This window comes from Accipiter gentilis, chromosome 26 (assembly GCF_929443795.1).
Source record: "Accipiter gentilis chromosome 26, bAccGen1.1, whole genome shotgun sequence".
NCBI classification, from domain to species: Eukaryota; Metazoa; Chordata; class Aves; order Accipitriformes; family Accipitridae; genus Astur; species Astur gentilis.
In genome coordinates this window covers 22,955,358-22,981,388 of record NC_064905.1, presented here as the reverse complement: position 1 = coordinate 22,981,388, position 26,031 = coordinate 22,955,358, and the positions used below count along the sequence as shown (strand labels likewise).

Here is a 26,031-nt window from a genome sequence, read left to right as displayed (position 1 = left end):
TCGCTGATGGTGTTCAAGGCTCTGCACGTGAGAGGAGTCACAGCTGGCCTGGGAGAGAGAAAGATTCAGGCCTGGCCATGGCTCTGCAGGGCAGTGGACCTGCCGGCAGCATCGTGGATCTCGTCAGACAGGAGAGGGCAGACAAGTTCTTCCCGTCACAGCACAACTCCAGCTGGCCCAGTCCTGGCTGTCAGTGGGGGTCCCAGGCCCAGCTCATCTGTCTCAGCACATGCTGAATACTTGTAACCAGTTCCACAGTTTAAACCTTCCTACCAAGATCACAGCTGAGGAAATACAGCAGTCCTTAGCACTGCCAGCACTCATAGTGTTTACACAGGACAAGGAGCCAGATGCGTAGGGCATTTTTTTTTTTTTTAATGTTTCCAATTCTTGTGCTTGTGCAGGAAAGTTTAAGGTGATCCAGATGCGCTCCAGCAGTACCAAAATATCCATTGTTTTAGAAATCTCTTTCATTTTTACTCACTAATATTACATGGAAAAGTTTCAGCTTAAAAGACCCCTGTTTGTGGCTTGCTCCCCTGGTTGCCCTCTCTGTAGGCTGGACCGGGGTGCAGACTGGGGCCCCTCCACAGCCACCCCAAGCCCAGGGCTTCCCTGGCAGAGGGGCACGGGCCCAGAGGCTGGGCTCTGCCTGGGGCCAGCTGCCTGGTGGGTGATGCCGGGTGCCCGGCACCTGGCGTGCAGAGGGTGGCAACCCCGCTCACTGCACAGGGAGTTGTGTGTGGGGAGCGGTGTGTGGTGCCCAGTACGGGATACCTGGTGTGTGGGGAACGGTGTCCGGAGCCTAGTACCCAATACCTGGTGCGCGGGCAGTGGTGCCTGGAGCGCAGTATGGGATACCCGTTGCGCGGGGAGCAGTACATGGTGCCCAATAACCCGATGCGTGGGGACTGGTGTGTGGAGCCCAGTACCCGATACCCGGTGCACAGGCGGTCGTGCCTGGAGCGCAGTACGGGATACCCGTTGTGCGGGGAGTGGTGCGTGGTGCCCAGTACGGGATACCGGGTGCGTGGGGAAGTGGTGTCTGGAGCGCAGTACGGGATACCCGGTGCGCGGGGAACGGTGTCTGGAGCGCAGTACGGGATACCCGGTGCGCGGTGCCTGGTACCCAACACCGGGTGCGCGGGGAGCGGTGCCCGGAGCGCAGTACGGGATACCCGGTGCGCGGTGCCTGGTACCCGACACCGGGTGCGCGGGGAGCGGTGCCCGGTACCCGGTGGCGGAGCGCCCCCTGGCGGCCGCGGGCGGCGCCGTGGGCGGGGCGGGGCGGGGCGGGCGGCCGTCCCCGGTGGCGGCTGGCACGGCGGGCGCGGGCTCGGGCTCGCCTTTGTGCGGAGCCGGCGCGGAGGGCAGCGCAGGCGGCGGCGGCGGGTCGGGGCGGGCGGCGCCATGTCGTACCAGGGCAAGAAGAACATCCCGCGCATCACGGTGGGCGCCGCGGGGCGGGCTGTGCTGGGGGGCCGCTGCCGGCGGCGGGCGGGGAGCGCGGGGCGGGCGGCGGTGCCCGGGGCGGCCGGGGAGCGCGGGGCCGGTGCCCGACGCCGCCGGCCGGACCGGGGCGGCGGCGGCGCCGCGCAGACAAAGAGCCGCGGCCCGGCCCGCCGCCCGCGCAGGTGTCCCGGCGCCGCCGGTGAGCCCGGGGCTGGGCAGAGCCGCGCCCCGGCGGGCTGAGCCCTGGCTGGAGCTGCTCCGGCGGCACCCGCTCCCCGGGCACTGCCCGCGTCCCCGCCTGGAGCAACCCGGCAGCGGCTCGGGCGGCCCCCCCCTCCCGCAGAGCCGGCGCGCCGGGCGGGCGCGGTGACCCGCCCGGGCGCAGACCGGTCCGCCCCAGCCCATCGTGCGAGCGGGGCCGGGGGCGCCGGCGGGGAGCGGGCTGCCGCGGGCGGCCGTTCCCGGTGCGCGGCGGGGCCGGGAGCGCGGGTCCCCGCCGCCCCGGGGCGCGGGCGGGGGCGCGGCCCGGCGAACGCCTGGGCTGGCCCGCAGGGCGTTCCCCGCGCTGGCTGCCCCCGCCGCATCCCGAGCCGTTCCCCTGCCTTGCCGCATCAGGTGCGGCGGCGCGGGGACCACACCTCCCGCCGGCGCGGCACGGCGAGGCGCGGCACAGCCCTGCCCGCCGGCCGCCAGAAGAAAGAGGCTGGCCGACATGTTTTCTTGGACGGTGCGGGCAGCCCCGCTCCCCGGGGTCCCACCGATGCCTCTCCCTGCTGAGCTCGCCCCGGGGCTTTCATGCTCCGACCCAGCTTGTGGCCTCCCTCCGCTTTCCCCGGGCCCTCCGTAGAGCAGGCTGCACTTCTGGGAGAGCCGTCAGGTCTTTCATCTTGTTGATGGCTTTTCGCTGGCTTCCTATAGCTCTTGTTTTCAATCCTGAGGACAGCTTTGGCCCCTTGAAGAAAAAGGGAAAACAAAGGACTTGGGTTTCACTGTTCCTTTTAGTGTACAGGTGGGAGCAAAATCCTCCCAAAGAAGCACAAAGATCGTTACCACTGCAAAGAAAAATTCCTTTGTCAACCCAGATTCAATTGCTTTAATAAGCAGTATCACTGCTTTGCACGTCTTGCCTTTTCTGTATCCGTAGACCACCATGGTGACAACGTTGCTCCTGCAGGTGGGATTTCTCCTGTTCTCTGGGGCTTTTTATACAAGGACCTTTATGATATGCTTTACTGATATGCAGGGCTTGTTCCTGCTCCTCTGGGATCTGGCAGGAACTTTCTCACCTCCACGGTAACAAAATCTCACAAGTTGCTTTATTTCTCCCAATTAAATCCTTTCCTCAGCCTGCTGAAGCTGAAAATGCTGTGGGTGAGTGGTATCTGCGTAGCTGACACAGGTATTGCAGGTAGCTCTCTCTTCTGACTTCTGCAGCTTGGTGACGGCCCTCCAGGACTCACTTGCCCTGTTCTGCAACATTATCGTGTCCTGGTTGGGGTGGAGGAGATTGCTCTGGAGTTCTGGTCAAATGACCCTTATTTCCTGAACCCATGCTTTGACGCCTGTGGGAAGCAATGAAGTGAAGTCAGGTTTCAGGTAGTCTTCTCTATTTTTATAGAAGGCAGAATGAAAATCTCAGCTATGGTGTCTCCCCTAGAACAAAGCTTCTTCTGTCCCTTTCCGCAGATTGTGTCCCCCTTGGGCATTGTTTTGATTGTTTATTCCTCCTTCCTAGATTTCCGTCCCAGAATCTGTTCTTGCATGTCAGGACACATAGCGATTTCTCGGGATGGCAGATTGTTCAGCTAAGCTGCGTTTGTTGTTAGAGATTTTTGGGACTGTGTTGCACCATTAGGATATAAGATATCTCAGAGAACTTTAAAGCATCTAAAGCATCACAGCTGGGGGGAGGTCTGGAGTATGAAAGTATACAGAGAATTATAGGAGCCCCCTTTTGCTGGCAGGTAACCCACCTATAGATCTCAAAGCTAATAGCACTGAAGCAATGATTGAGCCTGCAAATGAAAGGAGTGGTGCCTTCCTCGCTTCCGTCACCCAAGCAAGCGGCAGGTTTGGCTTTTTTTTTGTGAAGGTTGTATTGGAAATCTGAGTATTTTTACTTCCTGACAGCTATTGTTTGAACTGTCTAGTGTGATTCTGGAGATGCACAAACACTCCTTCCTGGTTCCTCTCATACTCAACAGTGCTGCAGTCGGAATTTGTAGTTAGTTTCTGACAATAACATATGAAAACCCATAGTTTGCGTGTTGTATCTGTTTGCAGCAATTTCTAGGCTTTTCTAGGACAGCTATTTCAGTGGAGAAGCCAGGAGAATGAGTGAAGGGTGCATGTGTTTGTGTGAGATAAATTGCTGTGGGAATTATTCCCAACCTGAATTGTAAAAGCCTATACGTTGTCAAAAACTACATGTGACAGTGTGACAGGCAAGACTGTAGCCATTGAAGGAAGACTGAGAAATATGGGCATATCTGTTGGTTGTGATGTGGAGAAAACATGGAGAGGGGAGGTTAACTGTGTCTTTTGGCTTTCTCAGTGATTGCTTCATCAGCTTGGTATGGAAGTGTTGCTCTTCACTGTGCCTTAGGTTGTGCACAGTCCATCAGAGACGAGTAAATGTAGTATTACTTTCCAGGTGTGTGCTGATGCTGGAATGTCCAGCTCAGGCGAATAGTAATTTCAAACCTTGTATTGAGAGACTTTTTATTAGTTCCTTTTCTTTGGTTGTTTGGAGATATAATCAAAATACTTCCCCTCCTGCTTTCCACAGTATGTTTTCCTATCCCTGTGGAAAGAGAGGTGGAAGACTAAAGTGGTGAAATGCCTTGCCCTGGTTTCACAAAATAACTGTTAACAGAGCAGTTGGTTGAATCAAAATTGCCCAGTCTTTGTGCTTTGGTGACAAAAACCATTCCTATCCCAGGTAGACTGGAGTTCCTGTATTTTTTCTTGGTGTAAGCCATGCCCATCCTGTTCAACCACCCTGTCAGAGCCCACAAGCACCATCTCTGTGATGTCTCTGGCACCTCTAAGAACAATGAGGTCTGCCTGGGGATTGCAGTTCTATTTTGTATCAGGTGCCAGTGGGGAGAAAAGCCTCAGTTACTGACTACACAGATTTTGATAAAGCGGCAGCTGTCAGGATGGCATTTCTTACCATGCTGACAGACCGTAGGGAATCACTGCATGTAGCTGGTGGCTGGCCATCTATCCCTGTGATTCCAGCCAGGGGTTGTTCCGTGCTGTTGTGTGGTACCTTAGTAGGGAGGAGACATCAGCTACTGATGAAACGCCATTGCAATTAGTGTCTCTTCTTTTACAAGGGAGAGAGCAGTAAAGCCATACACCTGCTTCCATGCTACCCTAATTATGCCCTTGTGCTTTGTAAACAAGGTGAGCACTATTCTTGACTGGATTCAGGAGCCTTCTGGAAGCTGCTGCCTCTCTTTCCTTCTGCAGCATCACGCTGAGAAATGTTAAGAGACCCCCTGATATTTTTGGATCTCAAAAGGCCAAGTGATGCTTAAGAGCATCAGGAGCAGAGTGTGCACATGAGGGCATGGGTAATAGTTTTGAAAGCTTGATCCCAAATGCCAACAGGCAGAGAGACGGGGAGTGTTCCACAAAAAGGCTTCCCAGCATGGCAGGGGTGTTGGGGGCCGGTGGTGATCCCACCGGGTTTTGGCAGAGCTGTGCTGGAAGGATGCTTTCAGGTGTGTCCTTGTGGGGCAGCACCTGTGTCTGCAGAAATGGGTGCTCACGAAAGGTACCACAATGGTGACAAATGGGCTGTCGCCGGCTGCATGGAGACTTGTTGAGACCCAGTCGGCGGCGGAGATCAGGCTGGCAAGCCCGACAGGTCTGTGCCAGCGGTCAGGTAGAGCTGTGTGCGTGCAGCCACGGTCTGCGTGGCACCTTTCACTCACGCTGTGGCTTCGGCCCTTTGCACAGAGGCTGGCCCCACTTGCCCCCCAGAGCCAGGGGCTGAGCTGGGCAGCAGAGGTGGCAGGGATTTGGGCCCTGGGCACGCTCGCCCAGTCCTGTCAGCGCTTCTGCTGGGCCGGGAGGAAAGGTGCTCCCCGCGGTGCCTCCACGGCTCCTGGTGCAGGAGGGTTTTTCCATCTGCTAACAATGGCTGATGACACAGCCTGACACTGGCTGGTGTGGAGACGTGGTGGGTGTGGAGATGCACAAATGAGCCCTGGCAGGGGAAACAGCGCATTTATTGTAATCTGAGGCTGCTCTGGCAGCGTGTGCTGCAGAAGCCTGTCTATTAAGTCAGGCTTGTTTCCTCGTAACTGCTTCATTCTCTTCCATTCTTGTTCCCCTGCCTCTTAACGTCTGGGTGCACTCCGGAACGATGCCAGAGCCTGTAGATGTGGTGTCATTTGAATATTACTTACTTTACTGTATTATATTTTTTCCTCATAGTTGCTGGGTAGGCACTGATGCAGCCCTTCTCTCGTGGGGGGTGTCTGGCAGCTGGGCTCGGGGCAGGCCCTGAGGCAGCGCCCGATCCCCTGAATGAGCGCCTTGTTTGTGCTCCAGCCATTATGGACCTCACAATTTTGTGTACTAACAGAGTTAGCACTGAGCAGCCCTTCACATCTGCCACAGAATGACCATTTGTGTTTGTGGCCAGGCATATTTTCTGAGTTCATATTAACAGTTTATTCAGTAATTGTCAAGTGCTGCAGTCTTCTGCCCCCATGCCGCCTGTGCCTGTCTCCCTTTGCTTTCTCTTGTCTGATGCACAGGGAGAGGCAGGCCAGCATCAGTATTTGCTGGCACTCCTGTGCTCTAGTGAGAGCGAGCTCCAGGGACTTCAGGAAAGCAAGTTGGGAAGGTTTAAAGGGTATGGGCAAGACAAAAAATACTGGAGGCCCGTTTGTGTTATTGGATCTGGGCAGGTAGACTCTTTTTTTTCTCATCGTGTAGGCGAGGTAAAGCCAAGGAGGATCTGCCAGGGCACAGGGGACTGCTTATGTGGGAGAACTCTTTACAGTTGACTGAAATCTTCTTCTCTGTGTTTCTAACTGTGGCCCTGATTCTTCCATAGCTGACACCTGATACTGTTGCTTGGTAGTTTCTATCTGCATTTCTTGTACTGTTACTTAAATACTCATCATTTGCATCCATGGGAGCCACAGCTCAGCTGCTTGCCCTGTGTGACTGATAGGCTATAAGCAACTGGTCGTGGTCACACTTTGCTCTTTTAGGGGTTTTTGAACTTAAAATAACAGTATTGTTAGTGAGGTGACAACTGGATAGACACAAAAAGAAGGACAAGCGCCCTGTGCCGGGGAGGAGGAAAATCAGCAGCTAGTCCACAGCATTTGTTTGTGCACAGGGTCCTCAGCCCCAAAGCCAAGCACTGCCTGGCGTGTGCCCATCGGGGAGAGACGTGGCACAGTCTGAGCGCTGGCCCGAGGACCCAGGACTCCTGGGCCAGCACACACCTGTCTGTCCTCGAGCCTTGGCTGTCCCTGAGGAAAAGGGCTGCAAGTGAGAGGTGTTAATGGTCCCCCAGGTTGCTAGTCAAGGCCAGTATCTTTGTGTGCTGGTTGTAATCTGTTAAAGCTAGCTGTTTAAGGGAGCTGTGCGGGGAGGTCTGTGACCAGCAATGTGCCCTTGCTTCCAGACCCCCCTGAGACAGCACAGTTCTGCTAGACCTCTGTGCCGATGTGTTAGCTTAGGTCAGGGGAGAAGGGGAGCTGACCCCGGGTCTGCTCGTCAGCGAGGACGGTGGGTGGGAGGGGAACAGAGGATCAACTCAGCTGTGCGCTTTTCTCGGTGGGAGGCAAGGCTCCTGATCGGCGTTAAGCTGCGCTGAGTGGGGAAGGTAGATCCCCGTTGCTGGAACTCGGGTTGCTGGTCATTGGTATAGCCATGGGAAGGCCCTGGTCTGGGAAGCAAGGAGAGACTGTGGCTCTTCCCCCTGCATCAGCGCTGAGCTGCAGCCGGGGTTGAGAGCGCCGTGCATTCTGATCCTTTCCCCACCCAGTTTCTTTGTCTTGACTGTCTGTGGATGAGATTGCCGTAAAAACGCACACGGGTCTCAGGGCTTTGGCTGCTGCAAGCTGCAGGGACACGGGGGGATTCTCTTGCATCCTTCTGTTGCCAGGGAGGAAGCTGCAAATTAGCACCACTGTGGTGATACTTCCAGAAATCACCCCAGGGACGGCAGATGAAGAGCAAACCCCGTTCCCTGTAGAGGACTTATTTGTGCAAGAGCTTCACAGGGTAAGGCTGGCCTGTGAGCCGTGCTGAAGGCTCCGGTCAGCCGTGGTCCAGGCTCAGACTGTGGAAGGGGGGTGTACTCACATGCCAAAACCTGGGCTGAGGGCACTGGCGGGGAGCAGAGAGGAAAATAAGGGGAGCTTGGGAGCTGGAGGGTTGTTGAAGGCATTTTAAGCAGTCCGGAAGACTGCGTATTCTTTGGAACAGCGCAGTCAGCTTATGTCACCTGAATACATGTGAGCCATGTGTGAGATTGGGCTGTTTGCCCCTGTACTGCCTGCAGCTGGTGTTTGGACTTGTGCAGGTAGAGGTAGAAGAGCAGGACCTCAGCCTTCCCAGTTCCTCAGGACAGGGTCTGTTCTCCACAGGACAGTGTCCATTCTCTCCCATCAGTGTATGCTGGGTTGCCCAGGTCCAGAAGCATGAATATAGGAAGAGCATAAGAGAGTTCTGGTCCGGGTGCTCTTCCACTGTCTGGCTGTGCTCCTTCAGAGAAGGCTGCTGGCCACTTAGGTCAGTAGAAAGGAGAACAGAGGAGGTGGTAAATGATAAGATGGTAACACAGTTCAATGTTTCCTGGGTCGTGTGTAGACCTGTGACGTTGTGAAATACCTCAGGACTACGCTGAGCATTGTAGGGGAGGGATGGGTTCCATCATCTTCAGGGTTGCCTCTCCTGTTGGTGGTCTTTGCAAGGTGGTAACAGATGAGAGAGATTTAAATTGTCTTCTTTAATGCAACTCATTTTGCGTGGTATTTGGATAAGATTTAAGGATATGCCCTTAGTAACAAACTTGCTGTAAATACTGGTGTGTGGCTTGTGCTGCCTGCAGATTTATGTGTATAATGACCTGGTGTAGGAAGCTTTGACTTGTCTCTGTATATTTTATGGAAGCATATTTGCTGTGTCCCCAGTGACTCTCCTTTGTACTCATTCTGCCTCAATGGTGTTTCTGGCAGCACCTGTTCCATTCAGAAACAGCCCTACGAATATGATTTTGTCAATCCTTTCCTCTTGTCCTGTTGTTTCAAGTGTTGGAACAGATGTGAACTTTCTGCAGTATCGGCTATTGGGGTGATCCATCTGATGCGGTAGGAGAGCACCCAAGAAGGGCACTGAACTGGCTGCTGAGAAGCATGTGTATTGCCTGCTGCTGACAACTGCTGTGTTCTTCCCTTCACAGAGTGATCGTCTCCTTATTAAAGGAGGGAGAATAGTCAATGATGACCAGTCATTCTATGCTGACATTTACATGGAGGATGGCCTCATAAAGTAAGTATGGGACTTCTATTATCTCTCTCTCCCCTTAAATCAGCTTCAGGTTGGATGGTTATTGGCTTTTTGTCGATGTGGTCTGTTGCCAACTTGCCAGCCAGTAAAACTCGATAGCCCACTCTGGTTAGAGGGTCAGCTCTCTGCAGTGTGTGTGAGCACATATATGTGATTGCCTGACATGTTTCCATAGTAACTCCAGTGACTGAATTGCAGTTGGGCTGGTGACTTCGTGATACAGCATGCATTGTACAACAAAGCTGCATCTAATTGCACCAGGAACAAGATTTATCTTTGACTCCTGTTTTGCCCTGTGTTAACAGTATTAGTATGAATGACCACACACAAGATCCCATTTGTTAGCCCTAACAAGGACAGCGCTGTACTGCAGGTCATCTGCATCCCTGAGATTTTCAGGAATTGCAGGCAAACCTCTAGGGGCCCCCCAGCTTCTTCATGTGTGTTTCAGAGGTGCAATAATAACTTAACTCCATTGTTCAAAGGCTGGAGTTCAAATGTGGCAAGTGTATCATGTTGGGACCAGCTCCAAGCTGTGTGAATTGAAAGAACCGTGATAGTTTATAGCAGAGAGACTTGAAAAGCCATTGCTTGCTGTATGGTAAGAGGAAAATATCCAGCCTTCCCAGGATGGTATATTTTAAAAGTCTAGCAGAGAAGTACGTCAGGAGGTATTTTTATGAGGCTGTTTTTAGCTGGTGGACAAGAGCATTCATGATTGACTAGTACTCGTACCCAGGCAGGGATCAGAGCTAGCTTCAGGTCTTGCTATGGCGCAGACTTTCTGGGTATCCTTGGGCAAGTCACTTAGCCTCGTCTGCAGCCTGGAGGTCACAGAATTTCATTGCCTTGGAAGTGAAATGTTCTCGCAAGTGAATTCTGGTAAGAATACAGTGAGCAGTTTAAATCCTTTGCTGATGGATTCATCTCAATAAAAGCAATGGAAAGAGCTGCTGGTTTATTGCTGTGAGGACACTGGAGTGAGCAGTTTTGTCAACAGAACTTTTGTTATGCTAAGGAAAGAAACTTGCAAAGTGACTAAGGTTGAATGAAATACAAAAATGGAATTTGCTCCTCTTTTACCTCCCTAGTGTGCCAAGGAAACCAGAAATTTTCCACTAAAACCAACTTGTCTTTTATCTTGATTTATCAGGGAAGACTGAGAAAGGTTTGATGAAAATAGGATTTCTGAAAGAAGAGATTTGAAGGCTGAGTGCTACATATGGACAGATAAAGGGATTGAGGGGGCGGGAGCCTGAGTGAAGGGAGTCCTAAGGTTCAGGTGACCTGGCCTGCAGGAGGGCTGGGTATGTCTAGGGAGGAGAATGTTGTGTGCTAGAACAGCACAAACTCCAGAGGACTATAATAGTATTTTAGGTTGTGAATAGATGTATACTGGAACTTTTTACATTTCCTGTTTTCAGAAGATATTTTTAGGTACTTGGGATTTTAGCTGCCTTCACTGCATCATGGTCCTGCTGATAGCAAAGATGTCCTTCAGGAGCATGAAGGAGACAATGTGAGAAGGGAGGTCCTGGGGATGGGAGGACTCTGTGCGCCTTGGGAAGAGAGTGAGCCCAGTGCTGTGTGCTCAGCAGGGCTGCAGCCAGCCATGCTGTGAGCTTTGTGAGCTCCTCCCCAGCTCTCTGGAGGGAGGCTTCCCTTTACCCTTGGGACTTTGTGCTGTGAGCAGCATTACAAGTCCCTGACAAGCCCTGAGCTGGCCTAGCAGCTGTGGCATTACAGTTGGAAATCATCTTTCTCTGTAAGTAAGCCTCAGCCTTGAGCCTTACTTAAGGTGGGCAGAAGGATGGGGGAGAGGAGAGATTAGGGGTGCAGCTTACTGGAAGCAGGGCTGGTATCAGGTTTTGTGAGCATGCACCCTGGGTGAACAGGTAGGACCGCTACACTGGAAACGCTTGCAGGAGTCTGACTCACGAGTCTGTGGGGTATGAAGTGTCTTAGGCAGCTTCTCACCATACACTGCAGAGATCTGTGTACCCATCAGACCATACTTTCCAGCTACCCCAACCCAGTGCCTGCCCCAGACAGCAGGTGCCATCATAGACACCACTAGAGCAGTCGGACAGATGGCATCCACCCCTGGACTATGCAAATCGCAGGCTTAAGCAAGCCAGACAATCCTGCTTTTTGCTGCAGTTAGGTGGTTTCACTCTGCTGGCTCCTGCAAGCCCAGGTGTGGGAGTGGGGCATTTCTGCCGTAGGTGGGAGTTGACCTGGCTGCTCCCTAACTGAACTGTTCATTGATTATGTTGTGGCTGGTTTTCCTTTGTACCATCTTGGTATCATCTCATCAGGCAGATTGGAGACAATCTGATTGTCCCCGGAGGGGTCAAAACCATAGAAGCCAATGGGAAGATGGTGATCCCTGGAGGAATTGATGTCCACACTCGCCTGCAGATGCCATACAAGGGGATGACAGCTGTGGATGATTTCTTCCAAGGAACGAAAGCGGCCCTGGCTGGTGGAACCACCATGATCAGTGAGTGCAGCAGGCAGGTCCTGTACATGACAGTAGCCAGGACTCTTGGAACATTCCCCAGTTATCTGTTTTTCTCTTTGCTTTGCTCAGTCGTCTTTGTTTTAAAGGTCCATGACAATGTGCTCATCTTTTTTGTGATCTCTGTCAGTTTAGTCTAGAGAGTGAGGATTGGGATGAATCTTTGGAGTCCTTAGTCATAATGAAGTGGTGGGACAGGAGATTTGCATAGGACCCCTTGCCCTTGCAGATCCCATATTCTGCAGTGCTTCATTGTCTACAGCCACTGGTGCCCCTGGGACCCTCAAAAAGGAACAACGGCATAACTTTTTTTCCCTGTTAAATAAAAATAGGGCAGCATGATGCTTAGAGGATTCTGAGCAAAGAAACAGAGCAATGTCCTGGCATCCCGCACCGCTCGGAAATAAACAGCGTTAATGGAAAAGGAAAGGGAGTTCTCAGATCGTTCCCTGGGGAAGGCCATGGCTGTGTGCTGGTTTGAGGTCCAGGTTTTACTGCTGTGCAGTGGTCACAGCTGTGTACACTGCAGGGTTCCTTGGGATGCAGGAGCAACTGTTGATCCTTCCAGTAAAGGACTGGGTTTCTTGTCCTCCCCCCACTGTTTCTCCTTCCCCTGGGCCAAAAAAATAAGTTGTGTGAAATGGACTGCGGCAAGGCAAAGGGATTACATGGTGGGCAATAAAAGGTGCATTAGTATGGCAGCGTGGGAGGAGGCTAAGTGTTAATGGGGTGGAAGTGGGGGTGAGGAAGGACGAGGCCCTTCAGCTTTCAGCTGATGTCTCAGCAGAAGCCTGTAAAAGCCCCTGGTCCTATGCCAAGGGCTGTTAAGCAAAGGCTCTGTGTGCTTCCCTGCTGATAAGTGCACTTGGAGGAGCCCAGGCACATGGCAGAGGTGGTGGGGGCCTCTTCGGAGCTGCCCTGAAGCTGCTGAGGAGACAAGCCTGGGATCGCGGAGATGCCCGGCAGTGTGCAGGGCCGCGGTGGGGTGGTGCAGGAGGGGAGCCCTCGCCCACCCCTTACCCCCACTGTGCTGCTGCAGTGGACCACGTGGTGCCGGACCCCGAGTCCAGCCTGGCAGAGGCGTTCGAGCGGTGGCGGGAGCGGGCCGACGGGAAGGCCTGCTGCGACTATGCGCTGCACGTGGACATCCCCCGCTGGAGCGACCGCATCCGGCAGGAGCTGCACACCATGGTCCAAGAGAAAGGTTTGTTGCCCTCCGCTCCCTGCACGTGGGCCGTGGCGAGTCGCGTCCCCCCGCCAAGGAGGGCAAGGGGCGACTGTGCTGTCGTCCGTCCTCTCGCTGTCGAGCGCCAGCTGGGGTCCTGCGCAGCTGTGAGTGGGAGTTGTGCCCTGCGGATGAGCTGGTGGGGAAGGCAGCCCAGAGCAGGCAGCCTGACCAGACCGTCTGGAAGGGAGAGCCCCCGGCTCACCCCCTCTCCTCTCTGCTCTGCCCCTAGGAGTTAACTCCTTCATGGTGTACATGGCCTACAAGGATTTGTACCAGATGTCGAACACCGAGGTGAGACCCCCTTCGCCGCCTTGGTTGCATCGATGCGAGGGACAGCGGGGGACGCGGCAGCCATGCTGGGTGCTGGGAGGCTGGGGCGGCAGGCGGCCGGGCCTCGAGGTTCCTCTCCTCTGCCCTCGCTGCCTTCTGAGGGCTGCCCCCAGGCTGGGGCCATGGTGTGCCAGATGCGGGCTGTCCGGGCCCCTGCGCCACAGGTGGGGGCAGAGGTCTGGCGTGGAGATCACCAAGAGCATCCACCGGCGGCCACGGCCTTCAGAGAGCACTGTCTGGCGCGGCCAGAGGCGGTCCCAGCGCGCCCACGCCGGGCCCTGCTGCTGCCAGGGCCTTCGGCTGAAGGGCCATGTGGGCTGTCGGCGCCATGCACAGGCTGGGGCAGTCTGTCTGCTTGGTAATCCTTTTTTCTTGTCTCTGTTTTAGCTGTATGAGATATTCAGCTGCCTGGCAGAGCTGGGTGCCATAGCTCAAGTTCATGCTGAAAATGGGGACATAATTGCACAGGTAACTAACTACTCTGGTGGTATGCAGGGACTGAAAGTCTATCCCAGGCAGATTTGGCGTGGGGTATTGGCAAAACGGCTCTAAAGCTGCATGGACATCTTTTGCAAGGTGATCTCTGCTGCTGCTCAGCAGCAATATCAAATTTACGAAGACTTTCTGCTGTGAGTATGTGGTTCATAAGCAAGTCTGAAATAGTGTATTGGCCATTATCTAAATGGAAGAGAGTGGGCCATCAAGTACAGTATGTTCATTCCAACCGCAGCTCTTTTTCAGTGTGGAGAGGCAGAGACCTTTGCCTTGCACATAATCAGCTGAGAGTTAAAGTGTATTGAAAAGTGCCATGGCAAGAGAGGAATCTTCTCCCTGCTGCAAGTGAGCAGCTGGCTAATGGAGCTGGATTTGCAAGGGAATTGTTATGAGGGGTGCGGTTTGGTGTTCAAGTGGGTAGTCTGTATTGGCCCGCTGTGTTGTAATTGGTGCTGGATGAGAGAAAGTCCAAATGTTTTGGTTTTCATTAAGACGGAGAAGACATTGCTCAGTTACGCTCTGCAACTAGTTTTTTCCTGTCTGTCTCATTCTTGGGAGTTGAAGAAGTGTGAACTAAGAGGTCATTCTTTGAACATCCTCTCAGACTGCAACAATCAGTTTTTCTTTGGACTTTTTAGAGCTGCAGTGCGCAATTGGATGGCTGTTTCACATGAGAACAAAGAGTCATCAGAGGAATTGTATTGGCTAGAGTTTCTCTACTTCAGCACCAGCCTAACCATAAAATGCCCCAAAACTATTAGTTGGTAGCACTTCACAGCCCTGGGAATTGCTTCCTTCTGTCAGGATTGATTGAAAAATCCCACGCTGATGTGGGGCTCAGCATGTTGTTAGCACAAAGAATGATGCTTGTGGTCATCTGCTGGTGGTGGTTCCCAGGAAGAAGGCAGAGGATTTGTCCTCTCCATTTGCCATTTCAGTCCATTTTATTTCAGTGGTCCTGGTGACTGTGCGCTTCTCCAGTTTGGTGAACATAGGAGAGGAGGTTGCAGGGGAAGAGATGTGATGCATGGCCTGAACAGAAATAGACATGAGCAGAGCTTCTGACTTCAGACTCTGACGTGCTGTAGGTGGTGGAAGAGTGCTTCGTGGTGGGTGAAGAGCAAGACGCGAGTATTGTCAAGTCTTTGCTCGGCACTTTCACTTGGCAGAGAATGTGTCAGAGGAGGTGACACACAGCACTTACCTGCTGTGCAGCCTCATCCTTTGATACACTCCTCCAACAGCTGTGAACACATCTGTTATCATTGCAGGAGTTACACGGTCTTGACGCAGATTGGTGGCATTATTTAATGCCCGTAATATGCTCAGTACTCTACAAGGCACGAGAAAAAGTGCATAAAACTGCTTGCTTACAGGCTTAATATTACTGCAGCTGTGCATCCACTTCATGCCCCACAACACCTTTTGGAGAAATGTTGCCTGTTGTGCAACTGCATGTGGTTTCTGCAAGTCAAGGACAGGTGTTGGGTGAGAGCAAACACGTGCATTGCCACAGGCAGCAACAGCATGTGGATAAAGGTGTGAGGGTCGCATCAGAAAGATCCCGGAGTGCCTTGGTCAGGGAGGACCATGAAGTCAAGTCCCTCTGCATGTTTCCTTTGAGCTCTGTCAAAGGGAGACGTTTGAAACGAGGGAATACAAGAGAAGTCTCTAGGGTACAGACAGGAGATAGGCACGCCAGCACATGGTGCACACACACACAATTATCCGTGGTCCTTAATTATAACAGCAAAATACTTGGGATAATGTTAATATTGTAACTAACACCATACACCACCAGCTTATACAGAAATCGATACAGGACATGATTTAGCACTTGCTGATTTCCAAATGATTAAATTAACAGCACTGGGGACCCAGGAGTAACCTTGGGAGGAGAATTTTTTTATTGGCTTTAATGATTGTTTTCTCAGTAGTTTCTACTCAGACTACTTGCTTTTCAGAAGGGGAGCCAAGGAGGGCCTTAGAAAGGGACTGTAAACATCAAGTGCTGTACATGGAGCTGGGGGGTTTTGTACCCTTTTTCCCTCCACGCTGTGCTTGTTTCATTGAAGAGGTTTCAGTCAGTGTCTATGCTCCCTCCAAGCCCTCCTGTTTCCCCATCCTCCCCCTTTCTCTCTCGGATTCCTTGAGGGTGCAGTAGCCTCTCACTGTGCGCGATGACCCCACAGGCTGCAGGGTGGTGGCAGTCCTGAGGGAAGGGCTCCACACGGGAGGGGTCTGCTTTTCTGTGTGGTTGATAATTTCACAGCCCTGTAACATCCCTCTGTCCTTTCAATGTCCTAGGAGCAAACCAGGATGTTGGAGATGGGAATAACCGGCCCCGAGGGCCATGTGCTGAGCAGACCTGAGGAGGTAAGGTGCAAAGGACAGTACCAGCCTTGCTGCACTGAAGAGCTATCCCCACAAGTCACAGAGGGCTTAGTGTATGTAGTGGGGCCAAGCAAGCGTCAGGGTTGTGTGTGTGTGTGTATGCATCCATGGGTATCCATTTATACAGGCAATACTGTCTTGTTCGTCATCAGCTCAGGAAAGAGCGAGGTGCATGTTTGTGACAAACATTTTTCAGTCTTGCTTGAGTCTCCTAGCAGAGACAAGGGCTTCTGAGTCTCTCGGAGATTAATCAATCAACAAAGAGATCTATATGGCTGTAGCAGTATTTGGGGTTGGTTTGGGAGTATTTGTCTTATATAGGTGACTCCATGGGTGTGAGAGGCCTGAGGAGAATCAAATGGTGAGTTTTAGTTCCTCTGAAAAGTCACTGTTCATGTCTGTCTGAGTGCAGACAGATTCCAGCCTCTTCCTGCTTAATCTCTGTTTAGGGTCTAATGTGCGTTTCAAAATCAGGCAGGCAAAGCCATTGGTGGAAGGAGTGGGAGGGAAGGAGAGGGGGAATTCCCTGGTTACAAATCATTGTCAAGACACTAATTAGATTACTTCTAATTTTAGCTTGCAGGGTATTTTTCTGTTTGGTCCATTAATCTGAGTTGAGTCTAATTTTAGACAGGTTTTCTTGAGATAGCTCCCTGCTGAGAGGTGCTTTAAACTTTCCACAGCATGTGAAAGAAGAGAACAATAGGAATTTGGTACAATAGCAAAGCTGAGCAGGGGAACACTGGGACAGATTTGTACTTCAGGGTCTGCTGGAAATAAATCAGTTGGCTTAAATTAAAAGTGTAGGAAGTTGACTGTATTGTAGCTGGTAACAACATATATAGCCTAGTGTAATACAGTGCTTATTCTCTCTGAAGTATGAGAGTGTAAAGCATTTACCTGTACAGGGAAGAGACTCAATATCAAATACAATAGATCAGAGTCCCTCTATGTGTAAACTGCCATTTATTTTTATGGCTCTAGACCCATTGCCACTAGTTGGCAAGCTAACCCACAATTACGGGATGTTGTGGTTGTGCCAGGATTTGGGAACTGTCTTATTACCATAAGACAGCACTGCGCTTCTTCTCATCCAAAGCTGGTAAAATGTTGTTGAGTGTTTGATCTTGAAATGCCATTAAAGCATAATGCAACTGAGAACAGTGCAAGAAGGCTCTAGATATCATCTGTCCAGCTAAATCCAGATCTCATTGCCTTTGAAAATAAACAGTGTCCCTCTTCCAGAACGTACTCTACCTGGGAAAATGTTAGGTAGAGCACAGATGAACCTGCTACCCCCCGTAAAGCCTGCAGGTTGATGGCAAAGCATTGGGAGAGTGGTCCATAGCTCCGTGGGTCTGCTTTGTCCCGGAGGGACCTCAGTGGGGGCTAAAGACATGCTCTTCTATCAGGTGATGGTGGTGACCCGGTAGAGCAGGATGGTGCTGGTCCAGATTGTAACCTGCTGTGAAGCATATTCAGTGATGGCTCTGCTTGCTCCTATCCACATGTTAAACCCTGTCAACTACTCAAAGTCCATAAGTGGGCTGATAGAAATGTTTTCTGTTTAAATTTCTGTTTAAGGAGTCTTGAAGCAGAAGAGAAAAACCTCTTTTCATGTGCAGCCAATAGGCCTGCAGAAGTACAAGAGGTGTACGAGTGCATGTGTGTCTGGGTGTAGTGGTCTGCTTCTGCTACTGGGAGAATTAAGCTTGCACAGCCAGCTGCCTGGCTTGCAGGCAGTTACTGCGTTCCCTGCAGCTGGCAGTCCTGGCCTCCCCTGGGAGCTAGCTGATTGGTACATTGTCTTTTTAAGGCTTCTGTTTTGAACTTTCTCATGCTGAAGCTTGAAGCCAAACTGTAGAGCAAACACTTGGAGAACCTCGGGGGTTGAGCTCAGGCTGAGCACGGGCTGATGTAATAGTCCAAAGATATCCCTCATGATCAAAATCCACCCTCCGCTAACAGCAAGGCAGTGAAACACGGGGCGGGTGTCAGCAGGCTGGGATGAGCAGCAGCTGCATCACAGGACAGCCAGACCCTGATGCAAACAGCCTGCCAGCGCATAGCTCATTGCACCCCAGCCACAGGCAGGGTGGTGTTTGGTTAAACCAAACACAGCCACAGGAGAGCCTGGATCCGTGAGCGGTCTGAAGGGGCAGACCCTTTCGCTGCCTGGTGTCAGCCAGTGAGCCATGCTGTCAAGCGCGGGCAGCAGTCCCTGGCCTTCTCTGGCTGTCAGGAGAGCTGGAACCAGACAGTGGAAAAAACAGCCGATGCAGCTCTGTGCTCGACCCCGAGCACAGTCCAGACAGCACTCCCCTGCTGAGCGTTGTGTGGCTGTAGCCTGCGATTTGGGCCAGGCCCTAGGGAGGCTGAGGCTTCACCCCTCAAGTCTCCCTGATTGACCTGTCCCTGGGGAGTCCAGGGTAAGAGCGAGGGCACAGAGTGTCAGCAGCAATCCGTGGTGTGCCGAGAGGAACAGGGGCTCCTCCCTACTCATCCAGTGCTCCTCTGCAGCCCTGCACTGTTCTCTTTTCCAGCTGGAAGCAGAAGCTGTCTTCCGGGCCATCACAATTGCCAGCCAGACCAACTGTCCTCTCTATGTGACTAAAGTGATGAGCAAAAGTGCTGCTGACCTCATCTCGCAAGCTAGAAAAAAAGGTGAGTGGCAGCTGCTGCTGCACACAGCCTTGCTGTTGCTGCTGGCATCCTGGACAGCTGGATTAAATGGTGCCCATGTCCTCATGATTGTTTTGCCAAGACCGCCACTGTGCCTTGAGTGGAAGTCCAGTGCTTCCCCTTCTGCTGGGGAGCAGTTAGTTCAGGGATTTACCTGACTTGTGAAGGGCACAGGGACACTGCATCAGGCCACATGGAGCCACCTCCTGTTGTCACATCAGGTAGCATCAACAACTGCAGGTAGGAGCAGTGCTTTAAACACCAAAGTTTGTGGCTGTGAAGGGCTCTCTGAGGAGATTCGTCTGATCCACGTGCAAGTGGTTTGAGCTGCTGCATATAGCTCTGGCCTCCCTTTGAAATCCTGGCCCCTCAGAGGTTCTTTTTCATGTGGCTGGGGGCTCCATTTGTCACTGGTGGTGGAGCGCAGAGACTCCCCACACGCATGTGGGCACGTCAGATTGCCTGACCCCTGCCAGGTGTGCCTGCGCTGCCAGTCAGCTCTGAGATGTGGCTGTCACCAAAGTCAGCAGGGTGAAATGCCCCTGCTACAGCATGGGACACCAGTGCTTGCAGGAGGGCCTAGAGGGACCAGGGGCCTCGCTTCCCAGGAGCATGGCTGGGGCAGAGCAGGTTGGGAAGCAGCCATGTGCTGGGGCAGGAGGCCACGTTTCCAGCATCGTTTGTCTCTCTGCGGTGTCTTCTGGGGAACACAGCTCTGTGGCCATGCCTTCCTGTGCCATGCTCCAGCCAGGCTTGCTGTGCCAGCAGGATCTGTGCCCTTGAGCAGGAGGGCTCTATGGTGATGGTGGGCAGGTCTCACCCCTAATGTGAGCCTTGCTGTCCCTCCTGCCTGCCCCAGCACCTGAGGTCCACGCAGGCAGTGTGGGACAGCCCAATGTGGGTCTGGCTGTCCTCTGCGCATGGCAGACTGTTGGTAGTGTTGTGGAACAGAGAATGTCTCCAGGCTCCACCAAACCAGCATCCTTTCTGTCCTCCTTTCCAGGCAATGTGGTGTTTGGTGAGCCAATCACAGCCAGTCTCGGGACCGACGGGACACACTACTGGAGCAAGAACTGGGCCAAGGCTGCAGCATTTGTGGTCTCTCCGCCTCTGAGCCCAGATCCAACAACTCCTGACTACATCAACTCCCTCCTGGCCAGGTGAGTGACAGCTCTGCTGGGTGATGCTGCTAGCAGGATGAAGCAGACTCTGGCCTTGGATAGGGGAGGAAGAGGTTAGGGAGTACCCAGGCAGCGTAGACCTTAGTCCAACCTGAACCACTTCACTGCAGGTATTTAATGAGCTGACTGATGAAATGGCTTTGGCTCAGAGCTGTGGTGGCTTATCTCTGAGAGCGGAGGAAGGACTGGGGAGGCACTATAAGCTTAACATCAGTAATGAGAAAAATACCAGGGCAAGTAGTCATGAACCATTTTAAATGCCCTGAAGAAGGCAAAGAAATGAAGACCAGCTAACACAGACTTGTCAATGAAAGCATTCACCAAGCTGGAGAAGCCCTTCTGCATGTGCGGGGTGGGGAATGGCTGCCTGGGTTGCAATGATGCAGGAGAAGGTGGAGGGGTTACAGGTGTCACAAGCTGGTGGGGGCTCACCAGTCGAATACAAAGCAGACATTTTCTCATGCCTGTACAGGTGAGCAGTAGTACAGCCTGCAGAGTGCAGGAGGCCTTTAAGAGCAGCTCGTGCACATCTGACAGGGATGGTAGGTCGTTTTTGCACCCTGAAGGCAAGGGGGTGGGGAAGGGATTTGTTGAAAATAGCGAGCAAACAATACAAGCACTTCAGCAATTTGCTTTGACCTTTCACAATTATACTCCATCCTCTCACTGGCAAGGCATGCGCAGCAGCTAGGGACGCAGAGCTCATTGCTGGCCCTGTCCACACGCCGCGTGTGAATCACACGCCCCTCTCGCCCTGTGTTTGTATGTCTAACTGTGCGTGTGGTGGCTGGTCTGTGTTAGCCAGGGAACGACTGACACTGAGAATTCCCTCAAATGACCTTTGAGGTAATGCTGTAAACATCTCTGACTAGATGAGCAAGGGATCGCTGGTCACTAAGAGGTGTCTCGGCAGAGCGGCACATTAGGATAAACCTGTGTTGTGCCAGGGTGGATATGTCATGGCTGGTGTAAGAGAGGTGCCAGTGCGTTTGGGGTCTGAATATGCAGCTCACCCTGGATTTTGCTTGGTCAAGGAGCAAGAGATGCCTCTGCTCAGTCTGGATGTATGAAATAGGTGCAGGTCTTGGGGACTGGCAGGGATAAGTGAGCCCAGCTCCTGAACTGGCCTTCTAATCCTTCCCTTCCACTTCAAATTTACCCCAGACCTCAGAGGAGAGGCCAGAGCACTTCTCAGTCCCTGCAGCCCACAGGCATCTGTTCTGACCCCTTTCCCATGCCATTTTCTGTGAGGCTTCAGCAGGAGCAGAGGCTGCAAGGCTCCAGCTGGGCTGGATGGCTTGTTTTCTTCCACCGGGACAAATCTGGTGGAGATTAGGAAGCACGTTGTGTCATCAGCCTGGGCCTCTGGCTGCGCAGTCAGAAGACATATGGCAGAAATTATCAGAGGAAGATGGAGATTACCAGTGGATTAGGGCTGATTCGCAGCCCTGAGCAGAGCCGTTGTGTCCTCACCATCCTGGGTTCAGGCACAGCCTGTCTGGGAGCCAGGTGCTCAGCCACTTGCCTCATGCAGGGAGAATTTGGCCTGCTTCCTTTTGCCCAGTGGCAATGACTTCCCAGCTGCTGCCTATCCACTGCTCCCTGAAGACCCAGCAGCAGCCAGGTGACTTCCAGGGAGCCATGGGCAGCTCTTTGCCCTGCTTTGCCTGTTGGAAGCTTGCAGGCTTTGCTTGTTCCTGCCCTCTGCCATCATTGTCGGGATCAGGATGGGTCAGGGCATGTCATCTGACCGGTGAGCCCTTCTGGGCAGAGGAGTCTGGATAACAGCACTGGGCAGCACCTGCTGTAGAGCACTTCAGGGAAGCTTTTCTGGGCCTCCTGGAGAGAGCTGCTTCTGGGGAGTCCTGCCTCTCTTCATCCCACTGTCAGATTTACATGTAGCCATGGGGAGCATTTGCTTTTGTAGCAGTGATGTGGCAGAGATGCTGTAGCTTGGGCCAGAGGCTGCAGCTTGGACCAGCCTGCACTTGCAAGCACACCTTCTTGGTCTGCACTGCTGGCTGCTGCAGCTCATGCTGCGAGTGTCCATGAGGGGCTGAGAGGAGCTTCTACCAGACAAAATGTCTTAGGAGAGCCCTAGAGCCAGGCTGAGGTGCTCTCCTTGCTGGGGAAGGTTGGCAGTGTGAGTGGCGGGCAGTCCACAGGCTCAGCTCCCCATAAGCCCACTCCTGCAGCCGTGTTCCCTCTCCCAGAGACAGGGTGACACCTGCCCACAGCAGGCTTCCTGTGGGGCAGGGGAGGGCTGCGCTTGCCCCTCAGGGTACAGGAGCTGGCACTACACAACGAAAGGGCTGGCTCTAGGTACAGTTCTCGGGTGGAAAGGCCTCTTTCTCCCTGTGTGGCAGGAAGGCTGCTTTCCCAAGCAGACCTGACAAATTGCCAGAAATGATTTTTCTGACTCACACTGGGACGGTTTTTTCTCTTTGTGTTAGTGCAAATGATGGAGTCCAGTATGGAAGGACATCTTTTGGCTTGACACAAAGGCCACCCTGTTCCCTGGGAGCTGAGCTGTTGGCTCCTCTTGTGTGCAGGATGCTGTCCATGTCCCAGGCAGGCAGCGCAGTGTGGCGGAGCTCTCTTGCCCCCCGTGCCCCCAGGTGACGTGGCTGTCACAGGAGATGAGTCGGGTGGAAGGCTTCAGACTGAGGAGCCATTGAAATGAGGGAGCAGAGTAAAATAGAAGTGAGCCAGGGGCCACCTGTGCCCAGAGGAGATCCATGTCCCTCGTGTCCCTGCTGTTGACTAACCACAAAACAACTGACGATGCTTTTGTTACCACCATCCCTCAGTGGTGACCTGCAGGTTTCAGGAAGTGCCCACTGTACATTCAGCACTGCACAGAAAGCAATTGGAAAAGACAACTTCACGGCAATCCCAGAAGGGACCAACGGCATAGAGGAACGAATGTCTGTCATCTGGGACAAGGCAGTGGTAAGAGTCATGCCAGGGAGAGGGTAAGAGTGGGCAGGGTTGACTGACACTTCGGACACCCGTGTTCTTGCCCCCACAGAGCTGGACACCCAGCTGCCTGTCTCCTCTCTGGCTTTGAGAGTCAAAACAAGCCAGAGTGGGAGAGGCAGCTGTCGCGGGTTCAGGCTGAACAGCCAGGAGCTGTGACTATGCCCCCAGTTTTTGGTCTGTCTCATGCCAATAGTAAGATCAGCTGCAGCAGTCTGGACCCAGCCAGCCAGCAGCTTGTGTGGGAGTGAGTCTGGTGCTTCCTGGGGCTCTTAGCTCTCCCTTTCCCCAAAAGAGTGCTTAGTTCTCTTTGTGTCTGAGCAGGCCACAGGAAAGATGGATGAAAACCAGTTTGTGGCTGTGACGAGCACTAATGCTGCAAAAATCTTCAACCTGTACCCACGGAAAGGGAGAATAGCAGTGGGCTCAGACAGCGATCTGGTTATATGGGATCCTGATGCAGTGAAGATCGTCACGGCAAAAACCCATCAATCTGTAAGCCCTCTGCTCATCTGTGGGAATGCTGGAGAGTGGGGTGCAAGTAGCACTGTGTGAAGGCTACCTGGCTGCTGGGAGCTTGGTGCTGCCCTGCCATGCTGGGCTCTGAGGAGGAGGACTGAATCTGGGTGCTGGGCGATGCCAGCTGTGACTGTGGGGTAGGATGTCTCTGAGCCCTGGGCTCTGCACACAGGGCTTTTCTCACCCTGCTGTGTTGCTCTTCTGAGCCTGGCCCACACAGGTGTAAGGACACACATTTCTCCTTATCTGGGTTCCTCTTCCTGGTACAAATTTTTCCTGAGTTTGCCAGCATGCTTTGTTCATGCCTTACCTCAAGCCTAGGCCCTGCCCTCCTCTGTTGCTGGAGTCCTTGCTCACAGTGAGCTCCGAAGTAGCAGGTCCTGGTTCATATTGGGAGCTCTGGTGGGTTCTTAGTGTGATGGACTAGTGAACTAAAGGAGGCCCCTGGGGCAGGCGAGGCTGTTAGAGGTGTCTTCTCCCTGCACTGGTGACTGCAGCAGCGAGGGGGGACTAAACAGCCCTGAGTGGGCAGGCAGTGCTCGCGTTCCTCCTGACCATCATCCCCTGGTTGCTGCAGGCAGCTGAATACAACATCTTTGAAGGGATGGAGCTACGTGGGGCCCCGCTGGTTGTCATATGCCAGGGGAAGATCATGCTGGAGGATGGCAACCTGCATGTGACCCAGGGGACTGGACGCTTCCTGCCCAGCAGCCCTTTCCCTGACTATGTCTACAAGCGCATCAAAGCCAGGAGGAAGGTGAGGAGACAGGGACACCAGGAGACATAGTTGGGACACTGTTAGCCCAAATTGCCCTTTTCCCTAATAACTGATAGGTTTTCCTTGACTGTTCTCTGTGGACCCTGGAAACAGTACTGCAAACTGGTGTATTTTGAACCTACAGCTTGGATAGCTAAGGCCTGGATAGAGAGCTTTGACCTTAGTGTTGATGGTGTGCTACCACTGGAGGCAGATGCTCATCTGGGTCAACAGTGGGTGATGCCTGCCCTTGTTGCTGTCCTGCTGCAGCAGGACTCTGGAGGGAAGTGCTGAGTTAAAAATAAGGAGACTGGGCAAAATGGCCTTCTCCTCCATCCACACAGCACAAACCCATGCTGAGGGATTGCCGGTTGCACCAGGCTCTGCACACTTTGCAGGGCAGGAGTGAAGGGAGGCCGTCACACAGGAGGTGGGTGGTGGGGCTGTGCCAGGCCTCAATGCTGCAGGAAGGTCTTGGGCATGCAGGACAGAGGGGCACAGCGGTGGCAGCGTGAATTGCCTCTGCGGTGGGACTGGGGAGCCAAGGATCACTGCAGCCTGACACTGCCATGGCAGGATGCTCCCTGGGAGCAGAGAAGCGTCACTGTCGTCTTCTCTCTGGTGACAGATGGCGGAGATGCATGCTGTGCCCCGCGGCATGTATGATGGACCCGTGTTTGACCTGACCACCACCCCCAAGGGGGGCACCCCTGCAGGGTCAACCAGGGGGTCCCCCACGCGGCAGACACCCCCCGTCAGGAACCTCCATCAGTCTGGATTCAGCCTGTCAGGTGAACAAACGTGGCGGCTGGGCTGGGAGAATGTAGAGCTACTGACCATGCTGTCCCAGCCCCTGGCCTGGGGCAGGGGGCAGCTGGGAGATAGCCTGGGGCAAGCTGAGCACAAGAGTGGAGCATGGCAATGTGAGACCCTGTGTGTCCCTTAAAGGACATGGCCAGAGCTGGCCCTCCAACCCTCTGCACCTTGCAGTAGAAGCAAGAAGGACTGTGGGCACGGAGGTGCCAGTGCAACATCGGACCCTGCTCTTGCAGCATGGGTCTGTTCATGGAGGAGCATCTACAGTGACATTCAAGCCACTGCTGCTCGCAGGGTCTTTCATGGAGTCAGAGAGGGAGCAGGTGGCTGTAGACAGCCTCAGGAGGCCCTTTGGCGAGACCCCAGGCTGCCTGACTGCTCAGTGCTGTGAAGAAAATGCTTTTAACTTCACTTTCCCCCTTCACTTTGTGCTTTCTTGTCCACTCCCAGGTACCCAGATTGATGAAGGAGTTCGCTCAGCGAGCAAGCGCATCGTTGCGCCCCCAGGAGGCCGCTCCAACATAACCTCCCTGAGTTAAATGTCCCTGCCGAGAAGGAAACAAAATCCCTGTTCAAGCGAAGGAAGAAAAATGGTACATTGGTGTTTAAGAAGGAAAAGCAAATAAACCTGTTCTGAAGAATAAATAAGCCTCAAGCCTTATGTTTCACAAATGCTACTTGCTACCTAGCTTTAAGATATTGCTTCATTTTGTTTTATGCATAGCCTTAAAATTCTGTTGTTGTTGTGGGTTTGGTCGGGTTGTGTTTTTACTCTTCCTTTCTGTATGCATGCCGCTCAGACAGGTCACTTGGTTCAGTGTGTTATTCGTGTTGAACACGTGTGGGATGCCGTGGTGTGGGACAGCAGGAACAACCCGGCGTGGGCGAACTGGCCAGGCAGGTGAAGTGACAGGGGCCGGCCAGAGGCGCAGTGTGGGACGGGGAGGGCAGGTTTACGGAAACTGGTGGGGGCAAGTGGGTCTGTGTTGTGTTCATGTCCTTTGTCTCCACACAGCGCTCGTTGGTGTTTCACCATGAGGGCCATTGTGAAGCCCAGATCATCTCTGTAACAGCGCCTCGTGTAAGGAGTTTTACTACTTTGTACTCTTTATTAAAAAAAAAAGTTGTT

The 26,031-nt window shown here is 53.2% G+C and overlaps 1 protein-coding gene across 2 annotated transcripts in view; it reads left to right on the top strand.

Annotated features, from left to right (window-relative positions):
- The window catches only part of DPYSL3 (dihydropyrimidinase like 3), a 40,735-nt gene extending 14,704 nt beyond the window's left edge, over positions 1-26,031 (top strand). Inside the window, exons 1-14 of one of the 2 annotated variants that reach the window (XM_049829858.1) lie at positions 1,320-1,449; positions 8,894-8,982; positions 11,319-11,503; positions 12,561-12,725; positions 12,979-13,040; positions 13,467-13,547; positions 15,882-15,950; positions 18,512-18,632; positions 19,654-19,810; positions 22,642-22,783; positions 23,135-23,305; positions 23,907-24,086; positions 24,715-24,877; positions 25,353-26,031. In XM_049829858.1, the coding sequence (XP_049685815.1) occupies positions 1,411-1,449; positions 8,894-8,982; positions 11,319-11,503; positions 12,561-12,725; positions 12,979-13,040; positions 13,467-13,547; positions 15,882-15,950; positions 18,512-18,632; positions 19,654-19,810; positions 22,642-22,783; positions 23,135-23,305; positions 23,907-24,086; positions 24,715-24,877; positions 25,353-25,441 (1,713 nt within the window). In that variant the 5' untranslated portion in view covers positions 1,320-1,410 and the 3' untranslated portion in view covers positions 25,442-26,031. Of the gene's footprint in view, positions 1-1,319; positions 1,450-8,893; positions 8,983-11,318; positions 11,504-12,560; positions 12,726-12,978; positions 13,041-13,466; positions 13,548-15,881; positions 15,951-18,511; positions 18,633-19,653; positions 19,811-22,641; positions 22,784-23,134; positions 23,306-23,906; positions 24,087-24,714; positions 24,878-25,352 lie in introns of those variants that run through there. The other variant, XM_049829857.1, reaches the window with a different exon arrangement.